Source organism: Octopus bimaculoides, chromosome 5 (assembly GCF_046866305.1).
Source record: "Octopus bimaculoides isolate indiv1 chromosome 5, ASM4686630v1, whole genome shotgun sequence".
Taxonomy (NCBI): Eukaryota; Metazoa; Mollusca; class Cephalopoda; order Octopoda; family Octopodidae; genus Octopus; species Octopus bimaculoides.
In genome coordinates, this window is record NC_142932.1 from 19,426,626 (window position 1) to 19,441,625 (window position 15,000).

At 37.4% G+C, this 15,000-nt stretch overlaps 1 protein-coding gene across 6 annotated transcripts in view; it reads left to right on the forward strand.

Annotated features, from left to right (window-relative positions):
* The window catches only part of LOC106883122 (inter alpha-trypsin inhibitor, heavy chain 4), a 46,174-nt gene that overhangs the window by 19,134 nt on the left and 12,040 nt on the right, over positions 1-15,000 (forward strand). For 4 of the 6 annotated variants that reach the window (XM_089352029.1, XM_089352027.1, XM_089352026.1 and 1 more), the window contains 5 exons: positions 4,475-4,489; positions 5,786-5,815; positions 9,147-9,161; positions 9,361-9,375; positions 9,664-9,678. In XM_089352029.1, coding sequence (XP_089208155.1) covers positions 4,475-4,489; positions 5,786-5,815; positions 9,147-9,161; positions 9,361-9,375; positions 9,664-9,678 — 90 coding nt within the window. The remainder of the gene's footprint in view (positions 1-4,474; positions 4,490-5,785; positions 5,816-9,146; positions 9,162-9,360; positions 9,376-9,663; positions 9,679-15,000) is intronic. The other 2 variants (XM_089352025.1, XM_089352028.1) reach the window with 1 other exon arrangement.

Genomic DNA, 15,000 nt, shown 5'->3' on the forward strand with positions numbered 1-15,000 from the left:
GTCTTCGAAGACAGTTGCTCCCATAAATAGCAAAATGAAATTTTGGATTTATGGAGGGTCAAAGTTGGAAACAAAAACAGGACAGTGGAGATATACAAGGAAACCGAACGAAAAGAAACATTGAGGGTCGTTAGACCAGAACGAGTGTAAAATAGCGAACGCTGGAGAAATGTTTTGATATTTTAATCTATATCAATTATTTCTTTTGTGCCTATTTGAATATAAACAAACTCACAGCTTCTTCACATTTCAATACTATTATTATGACGGAGGCGGTAAGCTGGCAGAAACGTTAGCATGCTGGATGATATCCATAACGGTATTTTGCCCGTCGCTACGTTCTGAGTTCAAATTCTTCCGAGGTCGACTTAGCCTTTCATCCTTTCGGGGTCGATTAAGATATGTATCAGTTGAACACTGGGGTCGATGTAATCGACTCAACCCCACCTCCTTCAAGTTGCCCTAGTGGCAAAAATTTGAAATAATAATTATGATTATGAGTTCGCCGAGATCGATTTTAGCTTTCATCCTCCCGGGGTCGATAAACTAAGTAACAGGGATTGATGTAATCGGCCAACCCAGTTCCCTAAAATCGCTGGCCTTGTACCAAAATTTGAAACCTAAGGCGGTGAGCTGGTAGAATCTTTAGCACGTCAGATAAAATGTTTAGCGGCATTTCGTTCGTCTTTACCTTCTGAGTTCAAATACTGCGGAGCTTGACTTTGCCTTTCATTATTTCGGAGTCGATCAAACAAGTACCAGTTGCATACTGGGGTCGATGTAATTGACTATCTGCTTTCCCCTTAATTTCAGGCTTTGTGCCTTTATTAGAAAATATTATTATTATTATTATTAATTCGCTGAGATCGACTTCACATTCCATCCTTCCAGGGTAGATAAAGTAAGCAACAGTAGAGCATGGGGTTGATGTAATAGATTTACCCCCTCTCCAAAATTCCTGGCCTTGTGTCAAAATTTGAAACTTAAGTAGTGAGCTGGCAGAATCGTTACTGCGCCAGGTAATATGCTTAGTGGCATTTTGCCCGTCTTTATGTTCTGAATTCAAATTCTGACGAGGTCAACTTTGTCTCTGGGGTCGACAAAAATAAATTCCATTTGAACACCAGGGTCGATGTAATTGACTTACGCCCTCCCGCGAACTTATGGTCATGTGCCAAAATTTGAAACCATTATTGTTATGAGATTTTCTTCTTTCAATTTTGTTTGCACTTCTTGCTCTGTTTCTTCCTGGTACCTAGGGCAAAGAGACCCACTGTATAGATTGATAGTCTATTAAAATAAATACTCTAGATCGTTCGTTTACAAAATCGAATAAAGTTATGAAAAAGGAAAAAAATATTAATATGAATGGCTGTCATTCTCACAGCAACAATGCTTTTCTCAATACGCGTGAGAAAAACTGTTAAAACAATCTTGTGTACGTTTTTGCAGAGATGGTAAGACAGAGATAATTCTCAAAATATCGTCAGATCCTTTTTTGATAATTCCAAGTGCTGGTATTGTAACCGCTTTGAGATGTCACATTTTCTAGATTTCAATTAGCAAACTTGTTTCCTAAGTTTGTCAAACTCCTTTCCCTCAATATTATGATCACAAACAAAAAATACACATGTCAATAAACAGAATATAGTTTGGACTTTTACAATACTATCCGGTTTATTACTTTTGATAGCTTTGTCTGTACGTACAGGAAAGCCCCAAAGAATCAGTACAACGTTATAGACTCAAAGGAATAATTATACCATTTGTGAACAGCTTTGATTCTATAATGCCGACATATTAACCTCTTATATCTTCATTCATGCTCTACTAGTGCTCAAAGTTTAAATCCAGAGACTAAGAGGTCCACTATTTCAATCTCTTCATCGCAGAATCGGCAAATAATAATAATCCCTTCTAGAAAATGCAGGAAGCCTGGAAATTGTGGGGAAAGGGATAATCGATCACCCCGACTCCGGTACTAATTTATCGATCCCGAAATAATGAAAGGCGAAATCGACCTCGCCGGAATTTGAACACAGACCGTTAAGACGGACAAAATGCCACTATGCATTCTACCTGGCGTTCTAAAGATTCGGCTAGCTCACTGCATTCTCTAATAATAATAATAAGGAGAAGAAGAAGGAGAAGAAGAAGAAGAAGAAGAAGAATGCCCTGATGCAGTACGAAGCAGTGGCTCTCATGACTTCTAATCTTAAATGATTGAAAGAGTTATTGCGTACATTGTTTTGTATTGGTGTAAAAGATGGGCTACAGCAAATAGTCTGCTCAATATTACAGATTTGTTTGTCAGTTGATTGACCTTCACCAGTTGAGCCTGTCCTTTGGTATCTGACGTTATGGGTATCTCTGATCACGAGCAGAAGTAGTGGGGGAGTATCATAGCCATGTGTTGAAAGTAATTATTTGGAGTTTGAATAATTCAGCTCTCGAAACATTGGTGTTTTGTTCAACAACCATTATTCAAGAAACGTTGTGTTAACAACAAACAAGATGAGGACAAATATCCGTCAATTGTAAATAATGTACATAATTCCTCATCTCTTAAATATAGAACTGTATTCTTCACTTTTGTTATTCCTGCGATGGTGAGGCTTTAATGATGGAAAGTTAGATTCATACTATTTTGTGCTGCTGCTGTTGTGGTAGTAGTAGTAGTAGTAGTTGCTGCTGCTGCTTCTACTACTATTGTTGCTGCTACTACTGCTGCTACTGTTACTGTGGTTGCTGTTGGCGTCAGTGTTTTCACATCTTGGCTGTTCTGTTCTGCGGATAGCTGGCTGTTCTTTTCCGCCAATGAACAATCCTCGTCTGCCATCTTTCTTTTTTAAACAAGAACTGAGGAGCATGTTCGCTAAGCAAATGTCAATTTGGCTCCTAAGGACTACAGAGGGAAACAAACTTACCGGTAATCTTCTAATTCAAATATCACGATAACGAAAGTGTTCGGCAATTTCCGTATAAAATTTTTATTTTTTTAGCAGAATCGCTTGTGTTTATGCGTATTTTTTGTGTATGCATTATGTCTTTATACGTTTGTATGTATGTATTTTTATGTAAGTACTGCATATATGTGTATATGTATAAACATGCATACTCAAATATACATACATTCATACATGCAAGCACATAATAGATACACAAAAATACATAAACATACACGATTAAAGAAAAGAAAAATTGTACGGAAATTGCCGAACAAACATTTTCATTATTGTGATACTTTAACCAAAAGATCGTCAAAAGATCCATAAAACAAAAGCAAATGTTTAATATACAACTTCGTGTCACAATAGAAATAATAACAAGCTAACGTGAGAGATGTGCAATACCTGTCGATAGTCAAACAATAATAATAATCCTTTTTACTATAGGCACAAGGTCTGAATTTTGGGGAAGGGGACTAGTCGTCGATTACATCAACCACAGTGTTGAACTTTACTTATTTTATCGACTCCCAAGGATCAAAGGCTAATTCAACCCACGTGGAATTCGGGGAATTCATAACATAAAGACGGACGAAAGGCCTCTAAGCATTATATCCAATTCACCGGCATATATATAATAATAATAATAATAATAATAATAATAATAATTGATTTTGCAAACCACAAACACACATATAGATAGATAGATAGGTAGGTAGGTAGGTAGTATGTAGGTAGGTAGGCAGGCTGGTAGGCAGGCAGACTGACAGATAGATAGATAGATAGATAGATAGATAGATAGATAGATAGATTTGGAAGAATATAAAGCAAGACATCTCAAAGATATTACAAAATTCCCTTCCTGTTATTCAAAATTGTTCATGGCACAAACTTCATGAACTATAGAAATTTTTACATAATTAATTTAGCTAAATTTCAACTGTTAAATAAGGAATTTGAAACACCGTTGCTGTTATAAATATGCCATCGCAACAGGATGCAATGGAAATAATAACATATACAGTAAATATATATATTGTTTACAGCATGTCCATTAATTATCTTTACAACTTCCTGTCTCTATTAAATCTGAGGTCCATCGATCAATTCCTTTGCATGTTCGAGATAATTAAAGCTTTAATTTATGTACTTTTAATATTTAAACCCTTTCGTTTGTCTTTAAAGATGCTCATTATTATTCCTGAAGTTTAATGAAAATGACAACACAACATAGTGAAAGGGACCAAATTAGACACCCAGGTCAATTACTTGTAGTGGTGGAAAGACATCAAAGATTGTGGTGGTGACAAAAGGGTGGAAAACTGACATTGATTCAGACAAAAAAAGTTCACTTGCACATATTTAGAAGTGCAGCCATATTTCTTATTTTGATCATCGTATTCTTCTTTTTCACTGATTTATATCAACTAACTAATTTTGAATTGTGCTTAATTTAATATGATTAAAACAATAGAACTTGAATATTGAAAAGCATTTCCTAACAATTAAAATTCCTCAAATTTCAGAGATAACTCTCACTGGTAAGTAGAATATTCCTTTTTTTCCTTTTACTTTCTGTATATGTCTTATTCGGTAAAAAAATTTTAAAGTAGGTGTTTAAGTCTTTCGAGATTACATTTAACATTGCACCGTACTGGGATGAATGAGTGGTAAGAAGTTTGCTTTCCAACTATATGGTTCCATGTTAAGTCTTCTGCTATAGTCTCGAGCTGACCAAAGAAAGTGGATTTGGCAGACAGAAACTGAAAGAAGCCCAGCGATTGCTAAAAATAAGAGTCGAACTTAACTCTGAAAGCCACAAAAACCACTAACCTCATTATATTTACGGGAAGCGGGCACAGCAAACGAAAACAATCTTTCCCTTGGGAGATGAACCCACAAAAAGTAATGGTTGGACAAAGCTTTATCATGTGATTTCCAAATTTAACCAATAACGTCATGTTTCTCCTCAGAAGTATCTACCAACTACTCAGAGTCAACGACCATTGAAAAGGTTGCAAGACGCAACGAAAATTTTAGGAAAAATAAATAAGTAAATGAATGAAAATTTTACCAGAGAGTGTTTTAAATAATAAGGTACTAAAAGAGAATGACTCTCCTCAGACACAACAATATATATATATACATATATATATATACGCACACACACACATACATACATACATACATACATACATGTTTATGCATGTCTTTGCGTCTGTGCTTGTCTCCCACCAACGCTGGGGAGTAGTTTTTAAAAAAAAAATAGTCGTCTCGCCTTTTACAATTAGTCCTACTTAATTTGATTTGATGTTGAATTCAATATGTTTTATTTTAATCTCTGTATATTTCGTATCTAGCTAAAAAAACCTTTTCTGATACAATTTTTCTGAACATCTGTTATATTTTTCCTGTTATTTTAAAACCTAACAGTAAATATGTATTTCCTCAGAAATTATTTTCACAAGCACGGCATAGTTGTTTCGTTTTCGTTCAACATTCCTAAAATATTTATTCTCAGATATTTCATATTTAGTATACAACATTAATGTAAATCAGGTTTATGAAAAATAAGCATAAAATATTTATGTAACAGAAATTATATATCACTGTAAAATATACGATATAATATAGCTGTGAAGGAAATATCTCCGTTGAGCATACTACTAAATGACCACAAATAAAAATCACATTTCTTAGTCAAGTAGTTGTATTATTACTTTATAACAGATTTACATTAAACAATTAATTTAAACTATATGTAGCTTAATACGTTTAAACGACCGTATATGACAATTGATAAGTATTTCCTAACAATTAAAATTCTTACATTTCAGGTGCGACTAATCCATTCAGATTTAATTATTGTAAGTAGACTATTTTGTTGTTTCATTTCACTTTATATATGTTTCTTTAGTTAAAATCTTAAACAGCCGATTTTTATTTCTATCAACAAACATGGCATGTGTCGCTACGAAAAAAAATTAATATATTCGAAATACACATTATCGAAACAGCGTATATTGTTACAAAGCCCTACGGCTTAGAAGGTATGAAAAAAGATGCTAACTTTATTGTCAGAAAAAAATATTCAAAACAGACGCGAAGAAATTGCATAGGCAAATTGGCAAAACGAGGATAGAGGTAAAGGAGACATTTAAAATTGAGGACGTGGAAGAGTTCTGGAAGAAGATAACAAGGAAGAGTTTAATGCTGAAATTGACGGGATAGAACGTGAGAAGGGGGTCACAGGATGTAATTGAAGAGATAGGGTGTACTCTTATAAAGCCTTATTAATGGAAAATCCCGCGACCTAACTTATAGCTGAATTGTTTGAGAGATGTACACGAAATTTTTACTGTGTCCATAAATATCATTCAGAATCCTGAGCAAATATCTACCAAAATCTGATGATACGAAAATCCTGAAGAATTACCGACAAATGACATTTCTCAACACCACTTAAATGACCCCCAAATCTATAATAACTGAAAGAATGTACACTTTCTTTACAGAGAACGTTATCCTTCCACAAGCACAAAAAGGCACTAAAATAATTCTTATGGGTGCAAAGATCAATAACTCATAAATAGAAAAAGTTTAGAAAGTTGCCGCAGCAAAACAAAATACTGCGTACGCCGAGGATAGACTACAGGAAAGCATTTGGTAGTGTCCAACATCGATGGATACTCGAAGTCCTTTATATATATATATATATATATATATATATATATATATATACTTACTTGGAGGCAATGCGTGGCTTTTGATCATATAATAACATAATATATAATTATATGCATATATCCATACATATATGTACATACCGACATCTATATGTATACATACAAGCATATACGAGTACAGGGCATCGCAAAAAATGTTAAACACAACGAGAGACGAAAACATATAGACGAAGACATAAAATGAACTTTTTTTTCGAACAACTAAAAAAAGAAACAGAGAAACGAGACATGCAACATGAAGAATATTACCCTTCTTCAGTTGTCCCTGCTCCATCTACTCCGCTTTACGAAGGCAAGGACAATACGCGACTTCGTTGGAGCAGTCCATCCCGCAAGCAAATTAATTAAAATTTGGACATTTTTGCGGAGGGTGAAAGTGTAAACAAGAACAGTACAGTGAGAACAAGACAGTAAAAATAAGACAGGTCAGTGAGAACAAACGGTAAGGGCTGTTAGGCCAAGACGATAGAAAAATTATTTTGAACCCGAAATTAGATGTGAATGAGAGAGAAAAATATTCACGTCTTTTCTGTAGGAAGGCAGGAAGTAGAAAGAAAGAATCCCTTTCGTCACGTATCAGCGACGAGAGGGTCAAGGAGGAGGAGTGAGAGAGGGAACGGTGAAAGGAAGAGAAGAATCGGGGAGGGTTGGGAGAGAAAGTAAGAAAGGATGAAGAACAAGAGATGGAGAGAGATATAGACAGAAAAGTGACAGCAATAGTAGTAGGGTGCACACTAGAAAATATTAAGATAAAACTTACTTGGAGGTATATAATAACATATATAAAATATAATTGTATGCATATATCCATACATGTATGTACATACCGACATCTATATGTATACATACAAGCATATATGGGTATTCCAAATTTTAATTAATTTGCTTGCGGAAAGGACTGCTCCAACGAAGTCGCGTATTGTCCTTGCCTTTGAAACGCGGAGTAGATGGAGCAGGGACAACTGAAGAAGGGTAATATGGTGCATGTCTCGTTTCTCTGTTTGTTTCTTTCGTTGTTCAAAAAAAAATTCGTTTTCTGTCTTCGTCTTTATGTCTTCGTTTCTCATTGTGTTTAACGTTTTTTTTTTTTTTGGTTTTTTTGTGAGGTCCTGTACCCATATATGCTTGTATGTATACATATAGATGTCGGTATGTACATATATGTATGGATATATGCATATAATTATATATATATGTGTGTGTGTGTGTGTGTGTGTGTGTGTGTGTGTGTTAAATTCAAATTACGACAAACGTAAATAAACAAACGAAGTTTGCTTTTAGAAGCGTTGAGATGTCTTAGAAAGTTAAAGAAATGATTTTAAATTCTCAATCGCAGAATAATGCTAATAATATAGCCTGAACAGGATAAACTACCCCTATTTTGCAGAAAAAAGTGTATGTGGCTAGCTGTGGACACGAACTCACATCTATATATGAAGGACTTCGAGTATATATATAAGATCTTGTCATCTCCCAAAAATATACGAAACACCATGGCCAAATAGAACACGTCTTTTTCTTAACCATAGTAATGAAATAAGCCATTCCAACAGCTTCAGTATCACGCGAGGCATCCATTAAAGTGACTCCCTTTCCTCATTACTTTTCTGTATGGCGCTAGTCCCACTTTCAAACCGATTGAACATTGGAATGGCTACAGAATTTTTAGGATAATAAACCATTTCTTTTTGCATGGACAATCTGAGACCGTTTGCAAAAAATCACCAAGAGATAGACGGGCTGCGAACAAGTGTTAAAGAGTTTAGCAATGATATCTGGATGGATTTTGGCCTTGAGAAGTTTGCTAAAGCAAATTTGGCTAGACAGAAGCTCAAACAAACAACACCCATTAAATTAGACACTAGCATCAAGTTGGCCCACACAAAATGTATAAACACGTGGGTATAATATAGAGTTAGCGTCAATTTTTCTTGCGAATTTGCAAGCTTCCTTGACAACAGAATGCAACTGTTTTTCATGTTCGCAGCATGTAATCCTCTGCACTACATAAATATATGTTCATTCCTATAGTGGAGTTTCCATAGCATTATAACATTCCTTTTCCCTTATTAGTTTTATGTTGGTAAAAACCGTCAACGTCTACCTTAAGGTGGTGAATGTTAGAGATCAATCCTTTTCTTGTCTTCCTGACCATGCGTTGGAGTCCCATAGGCGAGCAATTAATGGTTTCAAACTGTGCTCTACAACTGGATTTGACTACGTATGTTCTATGTTTAAATAGTAATATACTTTTTTTTAAATAACAATGCTTTAGCGAACGCTTTAAGTATTTTAAGAAATTCAATAGTAATTCACTTTAACAGATAATAACTTTATTTGGAGGAAAATGTTAAATTATTTCCTTTGAGCGACTATAAATGAACCAAAAAATGTATATCTTAATAGGTTTATAATTTTTATGTACATCATTCTTATCTTTTTTTTTTTTCAGTTCGTCCTTCACAAGGTATGTAACTAATTCATAAGATGCTGTGTATATATTTTCAAATTGATTTGTTAGTAATTCACTTTAGCAAATAATAATTTTATTTGGAGGAAAATGTTAAATTATTTCCTTTGAGCAACTGTAAATGAACCAAAAAATGTATATCTTAACAGGTTTATAATTTATATGTACATCATTCTTATCTTTTCTTTTTTTTCAGTTCGTCCTTCACACGGTATGTAACTATTTAAATATTTCCAATTACATTTTTCTCGTTTAAATCAGTCATTTTTCTAGTTTAAAACATTAATTTGAGGTTTTAATTCACATTATTGAATTCATAAGATGCTGTGTATATATTTTCAAATTGATTTGTTAGTAATTCACTTTAGCAAATAATAATTTTATTTGGAGGAAAATGTTAAATTATTTCCTTTGAGTAACTATAAATGAACCAAAAAATGTATATCTTAACAGGTTTATAATTTATATGTACATCATTCTTATCTTTTCTTTTTTTCAGTTCGTCCTTCACACGGTATGTAACTATTAAATATTTCCAATTACATTTTTCTCGTTTAAATCAGTCATTTTCTAGTTTAAAACATTAATTTGAGGTTTTAATTCACATCATTGAATTCATAAAACGTTGTGTTTATATTTTCAGATTGATTTTATTATATCAACAATCTGAAAATATGGATAACTAATAATATTACATAAACACAAAAGATCATGCATGTACAGGATGTTCGGACTAAATTTAACAGTTTGAATACAAGGAAAAGAAAACACAATATCCCATCCTGAATTAGAAGGATTTTTAAATAACTAAACATATCAACTAAATGGCCAGCAAATGGGTATTTACTGAAAGGAGCCGTCCCCAGCTTCCACAACGGCTCCGGAACCTGGTGCATGCGTTCCTTGCTGTGTTCCTGACAAGATTTTTGAACACCTTCCTCTTGACACCCAGCCTGGCTTCTGTGTTGCAAGTAGAGTAGATGGTTATCTTTCTCACTTGCTTCCATACACGATAATCCATTTCATTAAAATCGGAGAATCAGGATGCCCGAAACCTGGGTTTGTGTAGCTATAAGTATTCTCCGACAGCCATTTCTGACTCTTTCCAGTAGTATGACAAAGAGTTGAATCCTGCAGCTACACATATGGCCTTCAGGCAGCAGCCCTATACAGTCAAGGGTTGACCTCACCCTCCAGCTGCTTCACATAGTCGTCTGAATTGAGATTAAGGCTCTATTTAAAACTGTAGCAATAAACCCACGCGTGCAAACGTAGTCGAAAGTGTCTATTCATGAATGTCGCAATTTTGTTGTCTCCGATGCAACTGTCCAGTCACGTTCTATAGCCTTTACAGTATTTACAGAACATTGAGCCGCAGTCATGTTTTCGGCATATAGACAACCAATGTGAATCATCGTTTTACAGGGAGGTCTTTTCCAATATTTATGTTTTCTAATCCTCCATGTCGGAAATATTTTTCTCAACAACAGCTTAAATCTTTATACCCTCGGATGTGTTCATTTTTTTTTTTTTAACTAAGCAGTTTCAAACTTCGTAAACTGGTGGAATGTCTCTCGCAGAACACGGTTTACTTTGAACATTTTTGACATAAGTTGGCATTTTAGAAGTTATTTCGTGTTATAGCTGTATTTGAGTAATTTCAACCAATCAACGACTTGTTCATTTCTGTACAAATCAAAATACTTTTCAAGTACGTTGCTTCTTTTGGTGATTTCTTCATGTCTGGTAGTATCAATGTTCAGATTTCTTCTGAAAGTTTCGTACTGGAAGAGAAAGTAATTTCTGCAAGTCCATGAAATGAATCAGTTGTATTCTTCTTTTGGTTCCGAAATTATGAAATGGAAATTTTGTTGTGAGAATAATTTGCTCTCAACACATCCATTCGACAAAATGTCATCAAATGTATGGATATAATACGAATGGATTTACTTCAGAAATTCCTTCGTGTCCGTGGAGTTTATAACATACTTTTTCCTACTCTGGGCACAAGGCCCGAAATTTAGTGGGAGGGGACCAGTCGATTAGATCGACCCAGTATGCAACTTGTACTGAATTTATCGACCCCAAAAGGATGAAAGGCAATGTCGACCTCGGCGGAAATTGAACTCAGAACGTAAAAACAGAAGAAATACCGCTAAGCATTTCGCAATTTTACATAAATATGAAGAGTTCGAATGATTACAAGACAACATTACAGAATGGAGTGGGAAGGCGGGATATGCTCGGACCCCACGAGCCCCGCCTCACCACTTATGCTTTAGGTTCATCCTGCATTGTATTCATGCGGTCCCATCCATACGCAACATTCGTGCGACATTCTTCCATCGATCTTGAAATATTTTCACGGACAGGCGTTTTTTCTCTAACCCTATTTTCCTTCTTAGGTGGAAGGTGAAGAAATTCACCAGCCCAGGGCCAGAAATAAAAATGCCTGTTATTAACCCTTTCACTCGCGTCTTCCAAATCACCTCTCGCAATTGCTACTATGATGAGAAAGCAATTCTTACCTTCTTCCGACAGGAAATCCGGTGGGTCAATTTTTTACCATTGACTCAGTCGATAGCTGTACTCTTCCTGTACTTGACAACAGTTGTTCGGCTTAAACCCACACATGTGACACCTCCGAACACTGAACAATAGCATGCGGGACGGTTTCTCTGTCCTGTCCCGCCCACATCTTGGACAGGTCGGTGTGCCGGGGCCACCACGCCTTGCGAGCTTGTCTCGGACAGGTAAGGCTCCTCGGTAACATTGCCATACCAAAGACTTCTGGAAGTTATCCAGTGTCTTCGGCCCAAGTGTACGTTGGACCAGACTGGCCAGCGGATTATCATCGAGACCTAGGGCTTCCCCCAAGGTATCGTCACATTTCGCCTCTACCAACCCTCTAAAGAAGAATGTGGTAGAACCACTACCGCAGGCGTTGCCCGAGAGATGGAATATCCTGAGAAACTTACGACACTCCGTAAACCATGTACTCAACTTCGATCTATGATAGAACCAGATCTCCAGTCCACCGAAACAAGTGAACTTGGAAAACATCTGCTTTGTCGGGGTGACCACACCCGTTCGCCATCTAGATAGAACCACATATGCCTCAACGTCAGCGCGTGCCTGCGCATCATCAGCTTTCCAGCTTGTTCAACCACGAATCAGGGCAGGGAACGACGGTTAGGCAGTAGGTGATGACCGATGCGATGAACACATTGGCCACCTCCGCCCTCCCTTTCAGGGATAGCCACCGCCGAGACCAGGTCTTGGCTATGAGGGCCACCCTGCTCGCTACCTCGGTCCAGTTCTTCTCTATTTGGAGGCCTGGTCCAAACCAGACTCCTAGCAGCTTAATCGGACCCTCCGTCCAACGTCCTACGACGCTGTCAGGAGGCATCGACTTGCCTCTCCAGGTACCGAGCTGCAAGCCGACTGACTTTTCACGATTAACCTTTGCTCCTGCCACCGCCTCGTATTTCTCAATGGCCTTGCCTACCCTCTGTAGGTGATCCATTTCGGTTACGGTGATGATGATGTCGTCCGCGTACGCTGAAACCGACTCTCCACAACCTGGCTGTCTCAGAATGTCACTTAATTTTCGCAGCAATGGCTCAAGAGACATTACATACAAAAGCGGGGAGAGATGACATCCTTGACGAACCGAGCGTTTGATGCTGAACGGCTTAGATAAAAACCGTTCACCCGAACTACCGAGTCGATGTTGTGATAAATTTCAATGATCCACCTGAGGAAGCCGAACTGTGCCAGAATGGACACCAGATAATGATGGTCCACCCTATCAAAAGCCTTTGATTGGTTTAAATGGACCACTACCTCTCCTTTGCCAGAATCATTATTAAACCCCGCTACAGTGTACCGTTGAACATGGAGATTATCCTGAATGGTTCTACCAGGAACGGCACATGTCTGTGCCTTTCCGATCAAGCCATCCGCGACACGCGCCAATCTTTTCGATAACGCTTTGGCCAAAATCTTCAACTCTGTGTTCAGTATAGTCATCAATGCAATCCCCCTTGTTCGGCTCATTTCTGATAAGAGTCACAACTTTCCGGCGCACAGATCTGGGAATGAACCCATTCTGCTGCCAGTTCGCATAGACATTCGCCAGCAGGTGCCCTAACAAGTCTGGCATACTCTTATACAGTTCATAGGGCAGAACATCCAGTCCCGGCGCCTTACCCGTGTCACAGTCCGCCATAGCCTCAATTACCTCCTCAGGCTTGATCAGCCCTTCACAACACTCCGCGTCCTGCCCCGGCGAGGAAGTCCGTTAGGTCCCTCCTACTATCCCGTCCACCGCCACCCCCGAAAAGCTGAGTGAAGGGCTCCTGAAAGACCTTACACATCTCTACAGGCTCGTTTGTCAACTTACTTCGTTGGTTCGTCAAAGATCCAATTGTGCCATCGTTGCCACGTTGGGCTTCCACCACTCGGGCCCATCCTGCGGCCTTGATTCCTTCCCAACCCAATGTAAGAATCCTAGCTTTGACAATGCACCCCATATGTTGGGCTTCGAGGTGCTGGTTTAACGCCAGTCTCTTGACGGTCACCTGAGCTGCAGAGCCAGATTCCTTTGCTTCCTCTAAGTCCTTAGCTAATGTTAATCCCTTCCTAGTCTCTCTAGCCACTAAACTCATGCTATATATAATAGACTCAAATTTAATGGCTCACTTGAGGGCATACCACCATTTGTTATTAATAACAGATCCGGTTAACGCCCTCTGAATCAATAACTTAACTCCACCTCTGTACTACTTAATCGCCAAGAGGGACGTATTAAGTTTCCAGTAGTCGGATCCTCTATTATATAACTTATCTATGTCGAGCGTACAGGTGACCAATTTATGATCACTGTAGCTGACCGGGGAAAATTGTGGACACCTAACAATATCCTTATTTGCTTTTCTAATTAACACCGTATCTAGGTATGACCTAGAAGATCCGTCGCTGTTTGACCATGTCCACAATGGAGCGTTCGGAAATTTCAGCCTATAAGGATCTGCTAGCTCAAAGTGGCTTAGCAGTTCCAGGAAGCAAGCATTAACTCTTCTATCAGAACACGAGCCATCATAATCTACGCGTGCGTCGTAGAATGTTATAGTCTCCTAAAGAATGTGATGTACCGAGATGTACCGTGATGTACCGAGCACTTTGCCCATTTTCAGTGGGTGCATAAATCGCAACCAGTCTGGTAATCTTACCACGACTGAGCGTCAAATCCACGACGACCAGCCTACCTTCTGGATCTGAAAATATTAACTTTTTCTCAGAAACCCGGTTTCTTTTTAACAGGACCAACACCCCACTCCCGCCAGCAGAACAGCCCGGAGAGAAAGTCTCTCGTAGCCATCAAATAGCGGGAGGAGATCTCTTGACCCCCTTATGCTGAATACTTTTATTTAATGAAATGAATATTAATGTATTTAGGCCTTCTCGCCATGAAGGGTAGGTAGAAATATTTTATATATATATATAGAAATAGAATGAAGAATATATAAACAAAATTCGCACAAATTTGATTTTAACCTCAACTATAGATAGTACTAGAAACATTGTTTAATTCTCTTAAAGTGTAAAATGCTTTCCTATTTGTGATCATTACAATAACTGCTGACTCTGAATTCTGCTGCAAGTTAGCTTTTTCAGTTGCATTATTGCAATATTTGTAACATCAGTTTTAAAGTAGAAATCAGCCAGAATTAACTAATTACGTTATGTATGTATATATATATATATGTGTGTTTGTGTGTATGTACGTATGTATATTTCTCTGTATGTGTGTGTGTGTGTGTGTGTATGCGTG